We start from the raw sequence: 23,762 nt of genomic DNA on the forward strand, positions 1-23,762 counted from the left end.
AATGTGGTGGTCAGCACAAAACTAACCACCGCCCATACAAACGCTTGCTATAGGTGGTTAGTTACACTGACCGTCGCCCTTTATTGTTTTGCCTCAGTTTTAATTGACGTGACTCAGACCCCTTAGTTGTTTCTTTTTCCTTATTGAGCAGCCAAACAATAAAGAGACACAAAACAAGCTGCCACCTGACTAGTTAACCTCTCGGTCATGCTAGTCTGCTCAGGTCACCAAAGCATCTTGATGGTGGTCTTAGGAAAAACAGAAAATCAACAGTCTGCTGTGGCAGAACGAGAGTAGCAACAAGTCCTGATATTCAATAACAGCTTTAATTAAGAGCAAGAATTGGCTTCTCATTAAGAAACTGGTTGGAATTAAATTGGCTGGAGTTTAACGTTCCAGTTTATCTGGTCATCTGTTGCCTCGTTTTATATCTCATTTTTTATATCTCATATATCTCATCTCACCTGTTTGGCTGCCATTAAATGAAGAAATGAATCAATTCAGAGGACTGAATCCTTAAAAACAGGGCTATTAAAATGAAGGGAAAAGGAGTTAATTAGCAGTGAAAACTGATTAGGAAAAGGGTGAGAATGAAAACCTGCAGCCACTGCGACCCTCCAGGACTGGAGTTGGACAACCCTGGCATACAGCATTGTTTGACGGAGTGTCTGCCCACCATTAACTGGACAAAATTAAAAGAGCAAAGGTGAACAACAATAAAAGAGAGTTAATTATTTGTAGATAGAGCAAATTATGGATATTTCTAAATTTCTTAGCAACATAGGTGGAGTGGTGGCTTTGAGGCTAGGGATCTATGATTGCCGGTTCGAATCCCGCAAATGCCAGAAGTAACCCCACTCCATTGGGCTCTTGGTCTTCGTCCAGGTTATGATGTTAATCTGCATCTGGCCCTACAAACATGTCCTCCAACTTACAGGGAGAACTTGGGGGTTGGTGGCAGGACTGGCACTCCAGCCACAGTTCAAGTGTGGTGTTGTGGGTCACCCGCTGCACTCTGGTCCCAATCCAAGTGATTCATCCTGTGGTAGGTGTGGAAATGCACTATCAGCGCATGCTCCTAATTCCTCCATCTGGAACATCTTTATAAAAAGCCTTCTAAATATGGCACCCTGGAAGGCCACCTGTCTGATCTTACTTCACTAAGAGAAGGGTGCTGTATAAAAACTCTCTTTTTTTTTTCCTGGAACGAGAGCAAGTTGAGTTTTATTTCTGTTACTTTCTTTGCAAAAAGGACAGGTAATGGGTTTGTTAGTTAGGAGCGTCAGGCTGCTTTTGTTTTTGGACCCAACATAATGCTTCAAAAAAATCAGCCCTGGTGGCATTGCCATGTTAACTCTAGTCATGGCAATCCACCCGGTGTTTATTTTGCCATCTTTTGGCCTTATGAACTGCAACTAAGCAGGGTTATCACTGGTACCCCGGCTCTTTTCACAGTCTTTTTTGTGTATTCTTTAAAAAAAGGTGTATATAAATATCTATATATGGTGTGAACGCTGCGGGAATCCAGGGTACTGCTACACTCCAGGGGAGCTGCCATCTAGTGTTTTGGGGGAGGCAGTGTCCACAAGTAGCTGCCTTCCCCCATCCTTCCACCTCAGGGGCATCCTGAATGGGACTGAGCTGCCGGCCGTCTCTCACAATGGGATATTTCCAAATAACTGGTAGGTAGTACATGTCATGAAAACATACGACTCTTGGTGGTGAGTGCATGGTCATATTTATAAGAGGGGTGGCATGTTGGAGCAGAAGAAACCTCAATTCATTCAAGACCTTCACTCACTGTTGGTGTTTTCGAAGATGGACTAGACACAGGGGGCTGGAATGTTAGTCATAATTAGGCTGGTATCCTGGAGGCAGTTAGGTGGAATAACAAGCATGGAAAAGGTTATCTCAGTCTGTATTTCTTAGAAAGGATAATAATAATAGGAAGAACTGTTACTAAAATATTTAAACCACAGTACACAAGGGTGCACAGCCTTTATACAGATTGTCACCGTCTTGAGTGGCTTTATAAGAAAACATGCCTCATAGTTCACTCCCTGCTTTACGCTGAGCACATTCTTAAATATGGGATGCCCTTTACACTGACACTCCGTGGGAAGCAATTTCCTGCTCAGGAACGTGATAGGATGTTCTTCCACCATCAAAATTCTGAGAGAGAACAGCTCCTAAACCAAATGCACGTGCATCTGTCTGCAGAATGAACTCCTTAGAAAAATCTGGATTCCTCAGAACCATGCATGAAGACAAAGCAGCCATCAAGTCAGAGAAGGACCATTCACAATCATTGGACCAGACAGTGCTGCGGTTCTTTCTGCCATTAGTCAGGTTAGTTAGAGGGGAAGCTATGTGTGCAAAATTCATGAAAAATCTCCTATAATAAGAAGTGAGTTCCAGGAAAGTCCACACCTACTTTTGCATTTCTGGACATGAATATTCAACACCTCACTCACCTTATTTAACTGAGATCAAATCAGCTGTCAACCCAGCCTGCCTCAAGCCATTAAGTGCTGCTTGTAGGCAGTCGAGATGTGACTGACAATCATTAATGAAAATGACTACATCACTGAGATATGCTCCAGAAAATGTGAAATGGGGCCACAAAATCTGATCCATCATATGCTAAAAAGTTAAAGACATGCCTAAAAGTTCAAATGGGTGAATTCAAACAACCGATCGGGGTGGTTAATGTGGTCTTCACGCAACTGGATTCCTCCAGAGGTACTGTACCTTCCAGTACCCCTTTCTGAGATCCAAGATGGAAATATACAAGGCTTGTCCAAGTTTTCTTCAGTACGTCATCAGTACGAGACATCGGGTACTCATCAAATTTGGAAATCTTATCTATTTGTCTAAAATCTATGCAAAACCAAACAGAGGCATTCGATTTTGGCACCAGAACAATTGTACTGCACCATTTGCAATTACTCTCATGAATCACGCACAAATTGAGCATCTGCTTCACCTCATCACATATCACAGTCCTTGTTGCTTCTGGAATACAATTATGGTGTGTCTGTACCTTAACACCAGGCTCAGTAACAATCTTATGTTCAGAACGTTAAGTCCGGCTGGGGAATGATGAAAAGACATCAGAGTTCCTCCCGAACAGGAACTGTAACTCAGCCTTCTGCGTGTCAGTCAAATCATCAACAATAGCAACCTCAGTCTGAGAGACTTCAACAGCCATGACCACTTCTTTAGGGTCATGCCACTCCTTCAAAAGATTAACATGTAGGATTCAAATGGGCTTTCACTGGCTGGGAATACTAATCTTATAGTTCACAGGGCCCATTTGTTCCTCCACTATGGCAGGACCCAACCATTTTGCCAGAAACTTATGTGGGTCAGACGGGATCGAAACAAGTTCCCAATTGCATTTTTTGAATTCACAAACATTGCTTTTTGTATCATAATTACATTTTTTGTGCCTTGTGTTTCTGCTAGTGATGCTCCACAGTAATAGATGACAATTTAGAAAGGTGTTCCTGGATCAAAATGACCGTATTGACAAATTTTACCTTGTGAGTTTTAGGGTGAACCCCTGTCCATTCCTCCCAAAAAATATCCAACACCTCTCTTGATCGCCTGCCAAATAATAGTTCAAATGGACTTAAGCTGGTAGATGCCAGAAGAGCTTCACAAAGAGCGAACATAAAGGGCACACGTGTCCGAGGATGTCGGGTGAAATCATTTGTTGTAAGGGCTTGTTAAATGATTCAGTCAGACCACTCGTCTGGGGATGATAAACAGTGGTGCTCAATTGTTTATTGCAAGGCTCTCACATAGTGGTTTCATTATAGAGGAGGTAAAGGGCATAACCTTGTCAGCTGAAATCTCGTATGGAATGCCAATATGTGTGAAAACCTCAGACAAAGCCTTTGCCACAGCCTTGGTGTTAGCCGTTTTGCAGAAGGCTACCTCAGGATATCTCATTGCGTGATTAACCAACTCAAGCATATACTGATAACTATTCTTATTCTTGGGAAGTGGACCAACAATGTCTAACCCAACTCTCTCAAAAGGGACATTCAAAATAGGCATCGGTGAAAGGGAAGCCCTAGCAGGTCAATGACCAGAAATAACTTGACAGTCGGGGCAAAACTTACAAACTGTTCCACATCTCTGCCCATATTCAGCCAATAAAATCATTTCAAAATGCAATCTCTTATCTTCGCTGTGCCAATATGACCCCCCCCCCCCCCCCCGCTTCCAAGACATATGTTTGTGCAATTTTCAACACCATCACTTTTTGACTACTCGTGACCATCAACTGTTCAATCAGCCCACCCTCAGCAAGATCGGAAATCACTCAATACAAGAAGCTGTTCATACTAAAAGTCTGGAGTTTTGAAACTTAGGGCCTCCTGTCCTTCATAGTAACAATCATCTGTGACATGCACTTGATCAAATGCAAAACTGAAGCAGCAGTTGGCCTGTTGCAAGTATGCAAACTCCAGCTGTGTGTCAGCCATTGCATCTCCATAGCACCCTTTTCCCTAGCCAATGTTTCCCCAGAGCCCAAAGCAGCATCCCCATCTGAAGAGGTTGAAGGTGCAAGCACCCATTACAAAGAGCCCTTCAACTGTTCCAGAAACTCGGGTGAGGGATCATTACTATCCTCACTGGACACATTGGGTTCAATCTCCAAGCCAGCTTCTGGACTGACCCTGTCTGTGGGTGAGTCCTTCTCTTTCTACGAAGGAAAGAGGTGCTTTGCAGGTAGCCAAGGCCCACGGGAATAGGGGCTTTCCCAACTAAGAAAGGCCAGGGTGAACAGTCAACATGGCGGTCCAACCTTTAAAATTCCTTCCTTTATATTTCAGAGGGATTAGTACCATCTCTCATACTTCTTCACATCTCCATGGACACAGCAAATATTTACACGCTCCATGCTTGTGCAGGGTATCTGCTGGAGCAAGTCGCATTAGATGATGCAGAGGTCCCAACCAGAGTCCGGCAGGGCCAGGACCTCATGTCCAGCTAAGCCAACAGAGACCTTAAAGTTACCCTTTTCCAAGAACTCGGCTTGAGAGCAGTAAACCTCCGCCAAGCCGATCTCCACGGATTGAGCTGGTTGGAGTCAGCACCTCTCAAAGTAGATGTCCAGACATCCAATTCCTGCCTATTTCAGCATACAGCACAGTTGGGGGATTGTCGAGTACCCTTTGGGGGGTGCCTGGGTCTCACAATGTGTTTAACATAAAGTAATCTGCTGGTGTGGTGGTCGCCACTGGCGTTTTTCCCACAGTCCTAAAGCCCTTGTATTTCCAACCACATTCAAATGATGTGATGTGTTTTGAGGTTAACTGTACACTACAACAGTGCTTCAGGAATGACCATTGATGCTTTTATAAATGTGCACTGCGTAGAAGACAGTTGTCCCCCTGGGGTTGTTTGCAAATTCCTGTCAAATGACAGCCACCTCTGTGTGTCCCTAAAATGGATAAGTGCTGCTGGAAAACGAATGAAATGGATATACAACCGAAGGCTGTAAAATTACACAAAGACACTTGATCTTCTCAGCCATTTCTTCCCCCCATCAAATTTACGTTGCTGTCACTTTTGTTTAAATCCTTAAATGACCAATCAGTAAAAACTTTAAAAGGCATGGTTGTGAATTAAAATCACAATAAAAAATGAAAGTAAAACCAGTAATAATAGACAACATAGAAGGACTGGAAAATGGATCTCCAGCATCTTGAAGGCAGTTCTAGATTGAAAAGAAGCTGACAATGTGCACACATACAAACATGATGACTTTAAAAACTTTATTGAACTGTGTGACTAAATTGAAAACTGTACAATAAATGAAAAAAAATATGAGTGGAAAAATAACATACAAATTTGATTTAAATATTTCATATTCCTAATCCTATTTGAATTTACAGGAGTGTTTAATATCCACTATGAGGTTTTCAATAATGTCTTTAAAAGTTACCTCTGTAATTCTGCTCATCTACATGTGTGTCCATACTGATGGAACTCAGTAGCCATTTCAAAATTATGCGGCACCTTCTGCTGTTCATTCTTTTGTTGGTTTTACTCGCACTTCTCTAACTGTATGTCTTGATTCTCTTTTTCTTGTGTTCACAAGTTGATTATCTCTCGCCACATTTTCATTACTTTGTACTGCAGTTCCTATCACTTCACCATTCCTGTTTCTGTGACTCTGAACATTTGTGACTCCTCCTGTCTTTAACTCTTTTTTATTTATATTTTAGAGACACTCCACAAGACCAGTAAACATTACAATGGTAACCATTTCTCTGCAGCACAGGCAGGTTGTTTGGCCTTTTCAGGCCCATGCTTTCAGTCAAATGTTGGGGGAGAAACTGGCCTCCTTGTGCTTTAAACTCCAGTACGCCTAGAAATTGGTTGTCTAATCCTCCCTATAAATATACTTGGTGCTGGAAGAACATGAAGAATGCCTTCAGTCCAGTAATAATTGATCTTTACATGTAGTTTATCATTCCAAAATCACCTTTCAACATTGGAATGTGCTGCCACTTATATTATTAATGAGCATTCTGGTACGGCTCTTAAGAATTATTTACCACAAATGCCGGGACAGCAACATTGTTTCTTTCTGGCATGGACACTTGTGTGTGTTTAAATACGGTGCCTTTCTAAGAACTGTAAGAGCCATTTACCACATTCAGAGTTACAATCTGTGTGTGTTTCTGTTCTCAAAGAAAAAAACCGACATATTCTGAGAACACACAAGTCTCCTCTCCTCAGGTTCATTTCTCTATATGGACTTCTAATTGCACTCTCATCTGTATCAGGAGGGCAGCCTTAACTGTCTTGGAGTCGATATCAAGGACAGCCTAAAGCGGGTACAACACATTTTGGTTATCATCAAGATGATTTCCATACACATCTGAGGAGAGCCTAGTCCACCTAAACTCAATATCTTCTAAAAAGGTACGTCTTTTTTATGTATTTTCTTCGTATAACACTTTCACTAAATACAGACACTGAGCACTGTGAACAAGTCTCAGTTAAAACAGAAGTACAGATTACACTAATTACTAAATACAGAACTGGTACACATATGAATGCAAATTTGTTAAAACACACAAAAGTGTAATTGGTGGTCCATGCCCACTGGGTGTATAATATCCTGGTACGATGCCCTATTTAGATCAGCACCATTAGTTATTGTGGAGATGGCACAGAATATCACTGGTACACAATTCTACTCCAGTCAGGTCACATGTAGTAGGCACAGTGTCATACAAAAGCTAAACAGTATTATCGAAGACCGCAGCCACCCTCAACAGTCACTTTCTCCCTCTTCTATTCAAAACCATTATCACAGGTTCACAGGTGTCATCCACAGGTCAAAAGGTTACACAACTGCCACTCATGCCGACAACTGCACTGTAGTTTCCTGTATAGCTGAATATGCGACGGGGTACAGTGTGTGCCAGGCGTACACAAGTGATGCCGCTACAGATTTGTCACGCTGAAGGACTCTCCCAAAGGTAGACAGAAAAGACTGTCGGAGGCAATCAACAGATTGCTTGACCTTCCTTTGCCTTATGATCTTCTCCAGTGTGAATTCTAGCATGTCTCAAAAGACTTCTCTGAGTACAGTATTGCTTGTCACACTCTGAACAGCTAAAGGGTTTTACTCCACTGTGAAATTTAGCGTGTCTCATAAGACTGTTCTTTGTAGAGAATTGCTTGTCACATTCGGCACAGGAGAAGGGGGCTCTGTTGTGAAATCGAATGTGTCTTGCAAGACTGCTTTTGGTAGAGAACTGCTTCTCACACTGTGAGCAGCAAAAAGGCTTTTCTCCAGTGTGAATTCTAGTGTGTCTGATTAGACTGCGCTTGGTAGACAACTGCTTGCCACATTCAGAACAGTCGTACCCCTTCCCTCGGGGCTTCTCTCCAGTGTGTATCGTTGTGTGTGTCTTAAGATACTTTCTAGTGGCAAATCGCTTGCCACATTCAGAGCAGCAATATGGCTTCTCTCCAGTGTGAATTGTTTTGTGTATCTTAAGATAGCTACTACTTGAGAATTGTTTGCCACATTCAGAACAGTGAAACAGCTTTTCTCCCAAATGAATTCTTGTGTGTCTCATAAGACTCCCCTTATAGTTGAATCGTTTGCCACATTCAGAACAGCAATATGGCTTCTCCCCCGTGTGAAGTCTTGCGTGAATCTCCAGTTGCCAACTGGCGATGAATTGCCTGTCACATTCAGGACAGTGATACAGCTTCTCTCCAGTGTGAAGTCTGGTGTGCTTCCGAAGCCAGGCACTAGTGGTGAATTGTTTGTCACATTCAGAACACTGATATGGCTTTTCTCCAGTGTGAAGTCTTTTGTGCATCTGGAGATACGTATTGGTGGTGAATTGTTTGTCACATTCAGAACAGTGATATAACTTTTCTCCAGTGTGAAGCTTTGTATGAATCCGAAGAGAGCTGCTGGTGGTGAATCGTTTGTCACATTCAGAACACTGATATGGCTTCTCCCCAGTGTGAAGTCTTGTATGCATCTGAAGAGAGCTGCTAGTTGTGAATCGTTTGCCACATTCAGAACAGTGATATGGCTTCTCCCCAGTATGAAGTCTCACGTGCATCCGAAGAGAGCTGCTGGTGGTGAATTGTTTGCCACATTCAGAACAGTGAAATGGCTTCTCTCCAGTGTGAAGTCTGGTGTGCATTCGAAGATAGGTACTGGTGGTGAATTGTTTGTCACATTCATAACAGTAATATACCTTCTCTCCCGTGTGAAGTCTTGAGTGCATCCGAAGGGAGCTGCTGGTGGTGAATCGCTTGTCACATTCAGAACACTGATATGGCTTCTCTCCAGTGTGAATTCTCATGTGAATCTTAAGATGGGTACGGGTGTAAAATCGTTTGTCACATTCAGAACACTGATATGGCTTCTCTCCAGTGTGAATTCTTGTATGGGTTTCAAGACCACTCTTACACAAGAACTGTTTGCCACATTCAGAACAGCCATATGGCTTTTCTCCAGTGTGAATTCTTGTGTGAATCCGAAGATGAGAAATGGTGACAAATCGTTTGTCACACTGAGAACAGCGATGTGGCTTTTCTCCGGTGTGAAATATTCTGTGCATCTGAAGAGAGCTACGATTAGTGAATCGTTTATTACATTGTGGACAACTATACGGCTTCTCTCCGGTATGAAATCTTGTGTGAGTCTCAAGTTGCCATCTGGTGAAGAATCGTTTGCCACATTCAGAACAGAGATGTGGCTTCTCTCCAGTGTGAATTCTTGTGTGTTTGTTAAGACTACTTTTGCTGGAGAATTTTTTGCCACATTTGAAACAGTATGGCTTATTTGCTGCAGAATTTCCCTTCTCTTTGTATAGAAAATGTTTCTTCCCTGTCTCTTCTTGACAGACAAGTGATGTTTGTGGTACCATATTATGTACCAGTAGGTGAGTGTTGATTGCATCTGTCTTTTTCAGTCTCACCATAGGCGCAGAAGTACCCTTCAAGGGGGCTGCTGTTCTATTTTCTGATCCAGATGTTTTCCTCATTGTCTCATCAGAGGTCTGAGTGAACAAAGGTAAGGAGAAACCACTGTCTTGTAAATCTGCTGAAATACAAAATGTGAATTTAAGAAATAATCATTCTTCAAAACACAAACCGGGTGAAGCTAAACTTATACAAATGTAATAGAAAGGTAATAAAATTTTAAAAGAGTGCAAGCTCATAACACTGACTGCAATACACGTTGCAACAAATGCACCGTTGTTCATTCTGTTGTTATAGGGTACTCATTGTCACTTCTGATGGCTGAAAATCCTTGTCCAGCATCAAAAATACACAAAGCATGGCTCCTTGATACCATCTGCTTATTTCATCATCTTTTATACCACAATCTCTCATACTAGAAAGAGAGAGAGAGATAGATTGGAAAGACACTACACTACTAATCCATAGAACGATAGACTGAATTACGGAAATGATGTGTTTGGCTATGCTGGGATTAAGATGACCCTCATACTCATTGCTTCCCCAGTCTACGAAAACATGTGTTGTCGGGAAATTCATTTTTCAGGCAGAAAGACAGAATTTTATGGCAAGATTACTACAGATATGGATAGCCAGCAGCTTTGTTGCCACCGCACAGGTAGATCTTTGTCAGTCTTTGTAGATCTGTGTCAATCGTTGACGTGGCATCTGCACAGTCACGATGGGTCTCTTGTGTCTTCATGCAACAGAAGCGCAAAAGTTTCTGCGTGAGATTCTGATAATGTTTGTTATTTATTACTGAAGTATTTGATATTAACAGTTTATTTTTATTTTGTTCTATCTCTGTTAGTTGATCTGGTATGAACTGATAGAGTGGGAATGTTATCTCTCTATATATAAAATCCAATGTCTGTCTGTCCGCTTTTCATGACAGAACTACTTAACGTATTTAGATCGGGCTTTTTTCTAGAATTCGCTTGAACATTCTGGTTGATTTTGCGACTTCTCTCATTGCGCTAAGTATCATAGTTCGCTTGCAGGAGTGATTTATTTGTGCAAATCCGAAAGAGAAGGCTGAAAAGAGGGGGATGGGACCCTCCTCATTCACTCGCCAGCATCGGAGCGTATCTTACATCCACTGAGCTAGCGAACAAGAAGAACTACTTAACGGATTTAGATCGGGTTTTTTCTAGAATTTGCTTGAACGTTCCAGTTGTTTTTACGAGTACACTCATCGCGCTCAGTATTATAGTTCACCAGCAGTACCAATTTATTTGTGCAAAACTGAGAGAAACTCACAGGCTGAAGAGAGGGGGACGGGGCCCTCCTCACTCACATGTCTTCCTCGGGGCGTAACTTTAACTCCGCTTAGTTAGCAAACGAGAGGACTACTTAATGGATTTAGATCGGGTTTTTTTTCTTGAATTTGCTTGAACGTTACGGTTGATTTTGTGACTTTTCTCATCATGCTAAGAATCATAGTTCTCTTGGAGGAGTGATATATTCGCACTAATCCGAGACAGAGGCTGTGGGCCAAGGAGGGTGGGAAGACTGACGTCAGGAGTGGGGCAGGGCCCTCCTTGCTATTCTGTTTCACTACTACATGGCGGAGCTGTGGGGGGCAGCTAGTCTAAATATCTCTATATCTATATATCTTTATATCTATCTATCTATCTCTCTCTCTCTCTCTCTCTCTCTCTCTCTCTCTCTCTCTCTATATATATATATATATATATATATATATATAAAAAAGTCAATGTGTGTATGTATGTTCCAGCATGTCCAAACAACTGGAGCAATTTTCATGAAACTTTGTACACATTCCTCATTGATCGACTAAAAATACTGTAGGGTGAAATCAACCCTAACTCACCCCCTTCTGGTTAGGGTGGGGGGTGATCTTACAGTCTTGTATGCCTGTTATCATCCAGTGGACACTCGGAATGACCACCAGAGGGCGAACTGGAGATGACTGCCAGCATTCTTTATGTTTGAGCAGCACCGTCCCCCTGTTGCTTTTTAAATTAAATAGAGTTCTATACGTGGAAGTGTATGTGTGTGTCTGTCAGCCTGGAAGTGAGACATAGAGTCGGAGTGAGGATTCCAGCTCTGAGGATACGCAGGCGAGGCCAAGACACCAGCAAAAGGAAACCTCCTAAGAAAGACAGTCGCTTACCTGCTAATGCACAAACAATGCGAGCAAGTCAGCAACATGAATCCTCATAGCAGAGAGATGCCCAGAGTAGTTCTGACCAGTTCAATACTTTCTAGGATCCCGTGCTTGGCCTTACACAGTTAGTATATAGCAGGTGACTGCCAGCATTCTTTATGTTTGAGCACCACTGTGCCCCTGTTGCTTTTGAAATGAAATAGAGTTGGCCGGTTCCGAGCGTCAACTGGATGATAACATACATACGAGACCGCAAGACAAAGACATCAGTGAGTCTTTATTGTTTGTTAATTTTTTTATAGGTGGTTTTTTGTTTTTTTTTTTAATTATGGTTTTCTCAACAATTAAAAAAAAAAAAAAACTTTCTTTTCCAGGCGGCACGGTGGCGCAGTGGTAGTGCTGCTGCCCTTGCAGTAAGGAGACCTGGGTTCGCTTCCCGGGTCCTCCCTTCGTGGAGTTTGCATGTTCTACCCAAGTCTGCATGGCTCTTCTCCCACAGTCCAAAGACATGCAGGTTTGGTGCATTGGCGATCCTAAATTGTCCCTAGTGGGTGTGCCCTGCGGTGGGCTGGCGCCCTGCCTGGGATTTGTTCCTGTCTAGTGCCCTGTGTTGGCTGGGATTGGCTCCAGCAGACACCTGTGACCCTAAAGTTAGGATACAGTGGGTTGGATAATGATTGACTGACTTTCTTTTCCTCCCGGGCAACGCTGGGTATTTCAGCTAGTATATATATATATAATATATATATATATATATATATATATATATATAAAAAGGTCAATATAAGTGTGTGTGTATGTATGTATGTTCCAGCATCACTTCCGAACGGCTGGAGTAATTTTTATGAAATTTGGTACACATGTTCCTCATTGGTTGACTAAAAATACTGTTGGGTGAAATCAACCCTAACTCACTCCCTTCTGGGCAGGGTAGGGGGTGATCTTGCGGTCTTGTATGCATGTTATCATCCAGTTGACACTCGGAACGACCACCAGAGGGCGAACTGGAGGTGACTGCCAGCATTCTTTATGTTTGAGCAGCACCGCGCCCCTGTTGCTTTTCAAATTAAATAGAGTTGGCCAGTTTCGAGCGTCAGCTGGATGATAACATACAAACGAGATCACAAGACAAGCACATTAGCGAATCTTCATTGTTAAAAAAACACAACTTTAAAAAATAAATTAATTATATTTTTCTCAAACAATAAAAAAACAACTTTATTTTCCTCCCAGGCAATGCTGGGTATTTCAGCTAGTTGACTATAAAAGGTGAACCACAGATGTATTATTGGAACAGCCGAGTTGCTTATTGCAAATTATGCATCTTACTCCCAATGCAGATTCCATATGGACATGATTCTACATCCAAGAAACAGAGTCGTTTGCATGAACCTTCTATAGTGTGTCTATCTCTTATTCTCCCACAAGTCATATCAAGCTGGGATGCATTTGAACCATTTCAAAACTTTCTCGTCATAAGAAAGGTGACAGGGGATGCAGTCATTGCCTTGTATTAGTTTGGCTGGTTATGTTACATTCTTTTCATAAATTAGCAAAGTTAAACTTCAATGATAGGTAGGGATATTCATTACACTTCTTCTAGAAAGTTGATTCAGTTCATCTGGAAATAGTTCTTTTCAAGGGAGATACGTTACATCACTCACCCAAGTGACTTCCTCAGTCTCAGTTGACTGCGGGTTTCTCCAACCTTATAAACAGTACCTTTGCATAGTGACCGAAACTAGCACCATTGACTAACAATGGGCAGTGTGATAAATTATATGAAATTGTCCATTGATCAATGGCCAGGAGTACCGTTCACAGATGGTTGGGGAATGGCTGCAATCACAGCATTGTAAGATGGTGAAAGATGTACCTTTAGGCCCCCTCCTCGGTTCAGAGATGGTTGTTCCTTTTTCACGTAAATGGCCTCCTTGACTCCTCGCTCAAGCCAGCGTTCCTCCCTGTCCAGGTTGTGCACTTCTTCATCACTGAAATAATGACCACTGTCCTCTAGGTGTAAATAGACTGCACAGTCCTAGCCTGATGAGGTAGCTCTTCTGTGTTGTGCCATCCGCTTCGACAGTGGTTGTTTGGTTTCCCCGATGTATAATTCACAGGAATCCTCTTGGCACTTAACTGCGTAAACCATATTACTCTGACCTAACTCTCTGTGAATGGTACTTATGGCCATTGATCAATGGACAATTTGCATATCATTGATCACACGGCCCATTGTTAGTCAATGGTGCTAGTTTCGGTCACTATGCAAAGGTACTGTTTATAAGGTTGGAGAAACCTGCAGTCAACTGAGACTGAGGAAGTCACTTGGATGAGTGATGTAACGTATCTCCCTAGAAAAGAACTATGTCCAGATGAACTGAACAAACTTTCTAGAATTTCCTTACCTGGATTATTGAGCATGCATCGAGACATTACACTTCTGTTTCACAGAATGTTGCCATTATATAAGGGCAGTCAGCACTGAAAGCTACCTGGCAGAGCAGCAATTTAAATACAGAGGAACTACAGACTTACTTTGGTTTTAGTGCCACTCAAAGATAACTTATTTCACACTTACTTGATATCAATTTGATTTGATTTTCTTACAGAAACATGAAATTGAAAATACATATATTTTTTATTTTATCTTTGCGATGTTTCTCTAGCATTGCGCCAGGACTGCCTTAAATTCTCTTCCCTATTCCCTTTCCTCCTACTCCTCTACATCAATTTCAATATTATTGAGTGAGGCATTGTGAATTGCGTAATAAGAAATTTGAAACTTTTAAATGAAAAATGTATTTCTTAAAATGTTTAAAGGCAGTAAATAAATACGGTACTGGATGTGTATGTAATTCTTTAGGTTCACAATTAACTTATTTGTATCATCGTTTTACTGCCTGAGGTGTTCTTGCTCCTACTCTGTTCAATGCTTGTATAGACTGGGTGTTGGGCAAGGTTGTGAGGTCCTGAGGCTGTGGGGCATCTGTCGGTGAAGAGAGATTCACTGATCTCAACTGTGCTGATGATGCTGTGATCTTCGCAAAGGCAATGGAGGCTCTGATCGGGGCGCTCGTGAGACTGAGTGAGGAGTCTGAGTGTCTGGGCTTGCGAGTATCCTGGATAAAAACCAAGATCCAGGCCTTTAATGACCTCTTGGGCACAGTCATCAGCAGAGAGTGTTGACCTTGTTGAGAGGTTTACTTACCTTGGCAGTGACATTCATGTCTCTGGTGACTCTTCCTAACAAGTCAGTGGATGGATTGGGAGAGCATGGGGGTCATGGGGTCGCTGGAAAGAGGTGTGTGGTGCTCCCGGTATCACAAAAGGACAAAAGTCCAAGTCTTTAGAGCCCTGGTGCTTCCTGTCTTGCTATATGTTTGTGAGACATAGACGCTATCCAGTGACCTGAGATGAAGACTGGACTCCTTTGGTACTATGTCTCTTCAGAGAATCCTTGGGTACCGTTGGTTTGACTTTGTGTTGCTCATGGAGTCCTGAATGAGGCACATTACCTGCATTGTGAGGGAGCGTCAGTTATGGCACTACAGCCATGTGGCGCGTTTCCCCGAGGGTGATACGGCTCATAAAATCCTCATTGTTGGGGATCCGAGTGGCTGGACCAGGCCAATGGGTTGCCCACGTAACACCTGGCTGTGGCAGATAGAGAGTCAGTTCTGGAGGGTGGGACTGGACCACGTGTCTGCCCGGGGGGGGTTGCCATCTGGGGTCCTGAGTTGTTTTGTCGTGTAGTGGGTGCGGCAACGTACTGTACCAGTGCCCGCTCCCCAATTTGACTTGACTTGCCTGAGGTGATTGTCTACTGCCTACCCAGGAATGTATGTATACGTAACAATATTTTTTAATGCATTAAACAATACACATTAATCGCAAAACTTAACTTGTTAACTTTCCCAGACCTAATTTATATCACACCTGACATGTAATATTAATTTGGATTTCTTCTTGACACCATGTTGCACTTTTCTTTGCTTTCCATACCTGATCTATCCTGCAGTAACCTTTAGGATTATGAAGTATAAATAAATGAAGCCATTGTGGAATTATTTACCTCCAATCCCATTTAGTGGTTAAGCGGTGGACGCTACTTTGACTGCCTTTTCAATTTCAAATGTGTTGCTTTGTGTGCTCAGTACAGCGAGGCTCTTGCTTGAGCGTTTCCCACAGATGTGAAAGCAGTAGACTACAAACCACCACAAATAAAACCACAAACACCACATGTGACATCAGAGAACTGATATAAGAAACACATGCCGGGTGTGCAGGACTGTAACGGTGTGTATGTATCGACTTAATTTAAGTTTACTCCATGCAGCCCCATACCAAATCTGGTGAGCCTTCTTGATGTGCTTTAAGGTAATATTTCATTGGGCCATCATTTCTGAAATGCAAACTGTGATGGAGTGCAGCCTTACTACTTGGTGAGGTGTGCAAAAACACAACATTGCAATAAGAAAAGATCTAACAGTATTATCAGTGCATTTTGAACACCAGGGGCACACAGCGCTCTGAACACCCAACACGACACACAGAAGCACAAGTCCCAGCACAACACAGGCTTTATTCAGAGTGGGAAACGCTTTCGTTTCCCACCTATGCAGCACGATACAATAAGCACCAAATAGCACAAGGTCCTTTCTTCTCTTTTCTCTCTCTCTCTCTCTTCCACCTCCATTCCTCCCTCATGTTTCATCCACTGCCTCCCGAGTCTGGCTCCCTGAATGGAGTGAGGCAGCCCCTTTTATAGAGCACCTGGAAGTGTTCCAGGTGTTCCACAAACTCCTTCCAGTAGCACTTTCAGATATGGCGGCTGCCCTGCAGAGGAGGGCTCAGCTGCTCTCCATGCACTCCCTGATGGAGGCCATGGGCCCCAGCAGGGGGGTTATTCTATGTTTCCAAACCCGTGGCACCATAGCAAGCCTCTGTTGTTCTGGGAGAGGTGCTACCCCATGCAAGCTCCTCCCCTCTGTACTTTCCCTTATGAAGGCATCCCAGCTGAGTACGAGTCCCAGCTGTCCGTTACAATGGCTACTGCCCTGTGTTGATAAACACAAAAGATAATTAGCAGCATATCATTAGGCGTAATCAAATTAGGCTTTAACTACTACAGTGAAGTAAATTATTAATACGTACAATAACAGATGTCTAGTGAATGGCAGTTATTGTCAATCTGCTGTGGAAAAAGGTGAAATGAATTTTGATTTTTTTCTTAACTGGACTGTTTTACTGAACCTTCCCTTTACATAAGAAAAGTAACACAGCTGGTCTCCATGTAAAGGCTCATTGGGGAAGGACAATATTTTAAGAAAACTATAAAGGCAAGCGACGTTTTAACTTGTCAATGCAAAATCCACAGATCAAAGCAAACCTTCAGATTTGAGATCAAATGGCTCCCAGGTAACAATTAACTGACCATATTAGCACCTACCTGTTCCAGAATCACCTGACCCTGATGCTACTGCAGACCTCTCCATGTCAAATTCCAACGTTTCTGACTTCACCGGGTGAGAACGATGCTGCAGAGAGCAGTTACTGCCAGGTGTGAAGTCTAATCCAGGATCCTGTTTGTCTAGATAAAGAGCCTGAAAGTCAAACTCTGATTTAAGGTGGTCTTCTTCTTCCTTTATACAATGTATGACTTCATCCTTCCATTTGTTGGTGATGTGAGATGTAGACTCGGGGTCTGTTTTCATGTCGACTGTCACCCTTTCATAATCCTCCTCTTTAATGGTGTGACTCTCCTGTTGAAGGTAAGCAGATTCCCACTCTTCGTCCTCTTCTTTAATGTCCAAACTTTTTTCCATGGAATACATGGAAAGGGGCCCCGTCTCCAGCAAGTGATTCTTCTCTTCTTCTTCATCACCACACATTTCTTTTGAAACCCCCTCTTCACATTTATTTCCTACGTCTAGACGTTCCTGGACAGATGGGCACACCTCCTCCATTTTGTATTACTGGATATGGCAGCTTTTTTTTTACTCTGTACAAAGAGAAGAGTAGACTTTGAGCAACTGCTTGGCGCGTTTGCTCTAATACTTTACATATACCTCTATACTAGTAAAGAATCTATTGAAAAGAAAAACTTACAGGTAAAAATCAACCAATTACTGCTATGGAGGAAACTGGAGCATGTATGCAAAGGAATTATATTTGTATAAACAATAAACTACTACTTGTCCCCTGCAGGAAAGGAACAGTTCTTTTTGTGCGGAGATAACCGTTATATACTTCAGGATACCATTGGCTTTCGTCCCAAGATTGCAGCTGTTAAAAGTCTTTTGGTTGTATATCCTTCATCAGGTGTGTCACAGAAACGTTATTTCTCTGAAATTCATTCCGTTTCAGCATGCAAATAACGGTTATTTTTCACACGGCAGAAGTTGGCTACTTAATTCACAGCTACTTATTCGCTTGCAGCCAACTACTGATTCACACTGTTTATGCAAACCGGTTACTTATTCTAGATGAACAAAAAGACAGAGTATTCTACAACTTATACACTAACTTGCGTCATGACAATAAATCAATTGTTTGAAAAATAAATAAATATTACAAATTTTAGACCTTGTATTTGAAAGTTTTGTGGCTTGAAATGCACTGACTAGCAAAGGGTCGATTTTGTGCAACTTCGACTGCGATTGGGTTGTTCAGGGCCTTTCATATTTGACATGCTGCACGTGGGCTCACGAATACACTTGGTGGACACGTCCGACAACAGAAAGACTAAATGAAGGGTCAGTCTGCAGGTCTCACCGGCAGGCACATGGTAAAGCCAGTCGCTTAAAAAATAAATATAATGCGCTAACCAGTCCTGAAAAATACACCGCTCGTAACGCCTTTAATATTTAAAATGGCCATTACTGGCCCGAAGCCGTCACTCTGGTTTATTCGTATCGGTTATGAGTCCGGGTTAATGTGGACAGGGGAACTCCGCAGACGCTCCAAGCCCCGATCGGGTGTCTCTGACCTTCTGGACAACTGCACCCCTCATGACTCCATGTCTCCTTACAATACATTTTGTTATTACTTACCTCGTCTCTTTTCGGAAATGTTTTCTCTAGTAGGACTGAATAGCGCAACACCAGCAACAGAGGCAACCCAAAACAAACACTTCCGGCAAAACAAATCGTGTCAAAATAAAAGCCCTCATAGTCTTCTGTACTCATTCGGCGAGAAGTTTCCAGTGCCGAACTGAACTAAATAAGATGGTAATTATGTAACGGATAACAACATGAAACGTACAGCGATATACATACAGAAATTAGTAAAACTATGAAAACAACACACAATTAAATGTCATCTAATTATTATGAAACTACAATATCATGCATTCGAACATAACGTCAGTGTTTTACGGCAAAATGTGTTATACACGGTTATTGGAAAGCAAACATCAAACTGCAATGAGCAGGGCAGAGTGTAAAGTTACTGGCATGTACACTTATGTTAGTGGTTCTCAAATTCTGCCCGGGACCACATGTCGCAGCAGGTTTTGTTCCAAATAAATATTGTGTTTAATGGGGCGAATGGTTTAATTAAGCAATATGATATATCATGGTTGCTTTAGATAGATAGATAGATAGATAGATAGATAGATAGATAGATAGATAGATAGATAGATAGATAGATAGATAGATAGATAGATAGATAGATACTTTATTAATCCCAAGGGGAAACTCACAACTTTGTATCGGAGTTAATGCAAAAATCGCAAAACTATGTTTGGTACCGTTTATTAGAATATACAAAGCATTTATATATTAGCTGGGTTTTTTTGTTTGTTTTTTGCGCCTTGGTTTTAAGGCTAAATAAAGGAGATCGGTTAAAGATAAAATGACGCACTGATTGTGATTCGGGGAGGAAGAAACCATGCAATCATACCGGTTCCCCAGTACTGAATCCAAGAACCAACGGTTTATGTCAGGTCTTTTTCTGACCTGCTTAATCCAGACTAGGGTCGCGGGGATAGATAGATAGATAGATAGATAGATAGATAGATAGATAGATAGATAGATAGATAGATAGATAGATAGATAGATACTTTATTAATCCCAATGGGAAATACAGTGCATCCGGAAAGTATTCACAGCGCATCACTTTTTCCACATTTTGTTATGTTACAGCCTTATTCCAAAATGGATTAAATTCATTTTTTTACTCAGAATTCTACACACAACACCCCATAATGACAACGTGAAAAACGTTTACTTGAGATTTTTGCAAATTTATTAAAAATAAAATAATTGAGAAAGCACATGTACATAAGTATTCACAGCCTTTACCATGAAGCTCGAAATTGAGCTCAGGTGCATTCTGTTTCCCCTGATCATCTTGAGATGTTTCTGCAGCTTAATTGGAGTCCACCTGTGGTAAATTCAGTTGACTGGACATGATTTGGAAAGGCACACACCTGTCTATATAAGGTCCCACAGTTGATAGTTCATGTCAGAGCACAAACCAAGGATGAAGTCAAAGGAATTGTCTGTAGACCTCCGAGACAGGATTGTCTCGAGGCACATATCTGGGGAAGGTTACAGAAAAATTTCTGCAGCTTTGAAGGTCCCAATGAGCACAGTGACCTCCATCATCCATAAGTGGAAGAAGTTTGAAACCACCAGTACTCTTCCTAGAACTGGCTGGCCATCTAAACTGAGCGATTGGGGGAGAAGGGCCTTAGTCAGGGAGGTGACCAAGAACCCGATGGTCACTCTGTCAGAGCTCCAGAGGTCCTCTGTGGAGAGAGGAGAACCTTCCAGAAGGACAACCATCTCTGCAGCAATCCACCAATCAGGCCTGTATGGTAGAGTGGCCAGACGGAAGCCACTCCTTATTAAAAGGCACATGGCAGTCCACCTGGAGTTTGCCAAAAGGCACCTGAAGGACTCTCAGACCATGAGAAAGAAAATTCTCTGGTCTGATAAGACAAAGATTGAACTCTTTGGTGTGAATGCCAGGCATCACGTTTGGAGGAAACAAGGCACCGCTCATCACCAGGCCAATACCATCCCTACAGTGAAGCATGGTGGTGGCAGCATCATGCTCTGGGGATGTTTTTCAGTGGCAGGAACTGGGAGACTAGTCAGGATAAAGGGAAAGATGACTGCAGCAATGTACAGAGACATCCTGGGTGAAAACCTGCTCCAGAGCGCTCTTGACCTCAGACTGGGGCGACGGTTCATCTTTCAGCAGGACAACGAGCCTAAGCACAAAGCCAAGATATCAAAGGAGTGGCTTCAGGACAACTCTGTGAATGTCCTTGAGTGGCCCAGCCAGAGCCCAGACTTGAATCTGATTGAACATCTCTGGAGAGATCTTAAAATGGCCGTGCACCGACGCTTCCCATCCAACCTGATGGAGCTTGAGAGGTGCTGCAAAGAGGAATGGGTGAAACTGGCCAAGGTTAAGTGTGCCAAGCTTGTGGCATCATATTCAAAAAGACTTGAGGCTGTAATTGCTGCCAAAGGTGCATCGACAAAGTATTGAGCAAAGGCTGTGAATACTTATGTACATGGGCTTTCTCAGTTTTTTTTTATTTTTAATAAATTTGCAAGAACCTCAAGTAAAGTTTTTTCACGTTGTCATTATGGGGTGTTGTGTGCAGAATTCTGAGGAAAAAAATGAATTTAATCTCTTTTGGAATAAGGCTGTAACATAACAAAATGTGGAAAAAGTGATGTGCTGTGAATACTTTCCGGATACACTGTATGTGCCGGAGGATGCAAGACAGGAACAAACCCTGGACAGAGCGCCAGTCCATCGCTGGTCAAACACACACACACACACACACACACACATATTAGCGCCAAATTGTACAACTGTTGGAGGAAACTTTAACGTCCGAAGTTAGCACGAGGAGAGCATGTAAACTCCACACAGGGAGGACCCTGGATGTGAACCCACTGTGCCGCCCACAATCAGTTTATGTTGTCTGTTATGTTTTTCAAATGTATGGAGTTTGCAAATCAAATTAAAAATACAGTTTAAACCATTGCAGCAATCGTGTGATTTTGGGTGTGGTTTGCGTATATTTCCATGCACCTCTTTCAAAACTCGCAACTACTTGCTATTCTTTGTTTAGACAACTCCTAAGCTTTGACATTACATTCTAGTTTTTTTTTTCCGTGGTTCCCTGAGAGACCGAACAATGGTTCACGCCCAGGGGCCTTCTGCCTCTTAAGTCCACCCCAGAACACATTTATTTTCACACCCAAGTACTAAAAGTTTGAGATAACACACAGCGAAAAAAGATAAGGGCGCGGCACTGGATAACGAGATGTCAATTTACAGTCCCCTGTATATTCAAGAATAGGCATCTGGTGCCATCTACAGGCTACAATAAGCAAAATACAGCAGCATTTAAGTAGACGGAAAATCCGAATAAAAGAAGCGCACTTCAGCCTCGTTTTAACGTTTATTACGGTTTTTATCTCCGTATAATACACTACAATACATTATAGTGTATAATATATTTTTAATACGGCAAATAAAATCTAACTTGTACATTCATAAACAATGCCATCTAAAGTCGCTTAAATCCCGCTTTTTGTGTTTTTATTGTTATAGAGACAAATAACAGCTCAGGAAAGCGACTCGCCACCCTAGCTGAATCGGTGCACACATTTTTGCAGCAGTTTTATCTTGTCTCCGTTTGGAAGTGACAGCTTATGCGAGAGCTGCCGACACTCCGGTTTATCAGCTACACGCCTGTCTCCTCTTCATGTGCTCATAGATGCACAAGAGCGTCTTTAAAAACAACATGTAAAAAGCAGTAGTGTGAAAACTTAAAATTATTATTATTATTATTATTATACACATAAACTTTGGAAATCACTCTGTATTTGACTGTCAAAATCTGTAAATATTTTTTTTAAAACGGTAGTTTTTTTTAAACAAGGTCTTATTTAATATAATTCTCACTCTAAATGTTTTATAATTCAATATTCATTTTACCCGTTGTTAACCTTTATTTTATTATATTTTTATTTTATATGACTAGGGTATATTTATTCTTGTAAAGCAATGTGACCTGCCTGTTTACTTGCATAAAAAGTGCAATATAGAGCTTTTATTATTACAGTAGTTTACTACTAACTGTGTTTCTCTGTGTTACATGCAGGAGTTTGCACACGCGTTTGTATCAATAGATTACAATGAAAGGCCACTGGAGAATTTCATAGGGGTAGTCAGGCTGGAGACATTCTGGGAGGCCATGTCCAAGGAGATGATTGGTGGAGGACTTGGTGCATCTAAGCAATTTTTTATTTTTTTATTTTTGTGGTCCTCCAAAACTCCAACCAATTGTTATAGCTGTACACTTAACTCTTAAGAAGACACGCCACGGAGACATTGTGCTAAATACGGACCCAACCCTAATCTTACAACCTTTCTTTTATCCCAATTTTAAACTTGTTTAAAATACCACATTTGAAATATTTTTAAAATATCGTCCTCATGCTCAGTCGTATTTTATTTTATTATTTTGAAAGTTTTTTAGACCTACATTTAATTATATTATAAATGTAATTATGTGTATCTGTTTTAATTGCAATTTTATTATTCAAAGAAACTGGCATAGGCTTGTAAAGGTGGAGACAGTTAAGAAGATATGGTGTGGGTTTAAAGGTGCTTTGCAATGCAGGTAAAGTTTATCCTTAGAGCAGCGTTTCTCAACCTTTAAGTATTTGCGACCTGAGTTTTCATAACAGTTTTAATCGCGCCCCCCCCCCCCCCCAATGTTTTTTTGAAAGGAGCCCACTAATACCAATTTGTTCTTTTTTAATTAATGATATATCATAAATGCATATTTTATTATACCTACTGTCGCAGGAGGCTGGGGGAACAGACCCGGCTGGGACGCCTGGAAGGACCGGGAGATGGCATATTCGTCCTCCGGGCCACAAGGGGGCAACCACCCTGGATCAGGAGAGGGCCACGGAAGGGGAGCAAGGAGGCTCAAGCCCGTTGGGGCCCGTGCCCACCGCCAGGGGGTGCCCCGAGCCTCATGGAGCCTGGGAAACGTCTACTTCCGCCACACACAGGAACATGGACGATGATCCTTCCAGGGACACCCGGAGTGCTACCG

At 42.0% G+C, this 23,762-nt stretch overlaps 2 protein-coding genes across 10 annotated transcripts in view; both read right to left on the reverse strand.

Annotated features, from left to right (window-relative positions):
• LOC114642262 (zona pellucida sperm-binding protein 3-like) overlaps positions 1-23,762 on the reverse strand; it is a 392,210-nt gene that overhangs the window by 267,266 nt on the left and 101,182 nt on the right. The gene's annotated exons all lie outside the window — the stretch shown is intronic.
• The window catches only part of LOC114667074 (oocyte zinc finger protein XlCOF6-like), a 111,148-nt gene that overhangs the window by 47,432 nt on the left and 39,954 nt on the right, over positions 1-23,762 (reverse strand). For 2 of the 6 annotated variants that reach the window (XM_051925112.1, XM_051925115.1), the window contains one exon: positions 7,556-9,604. In XM_051925112.1, coding sequence (XP_051781072.1) covers positions 7,556-9,604 — 2,049 coding nt within the window. Of the gene's footprint in view, positions 1-6,537; positions 9,608-17,108; positions 17,659-18,711; positions 18,769-23,762 lie in introns of those variants that run through there. The other 4 variants (XM_051925105.1, XM_051925100.1, XM_051925101.1 and 1 more) reach the window with 4 other exon arrangements.

Source organism: Erpetoichthys calabaricus, chromosome 1 (assembly GCF_900747795.2).
Source record: "Erpetoichthys calabaricus chromosome 1, fErpCal1.3, whole genome shotgun sequence".
NCBI lineage: Eukaryota > Metazoa > Chordata > Cladistia > Polypteriformes > Polypteridae > Erpetoichthys > Erpetoichthys calabaricus.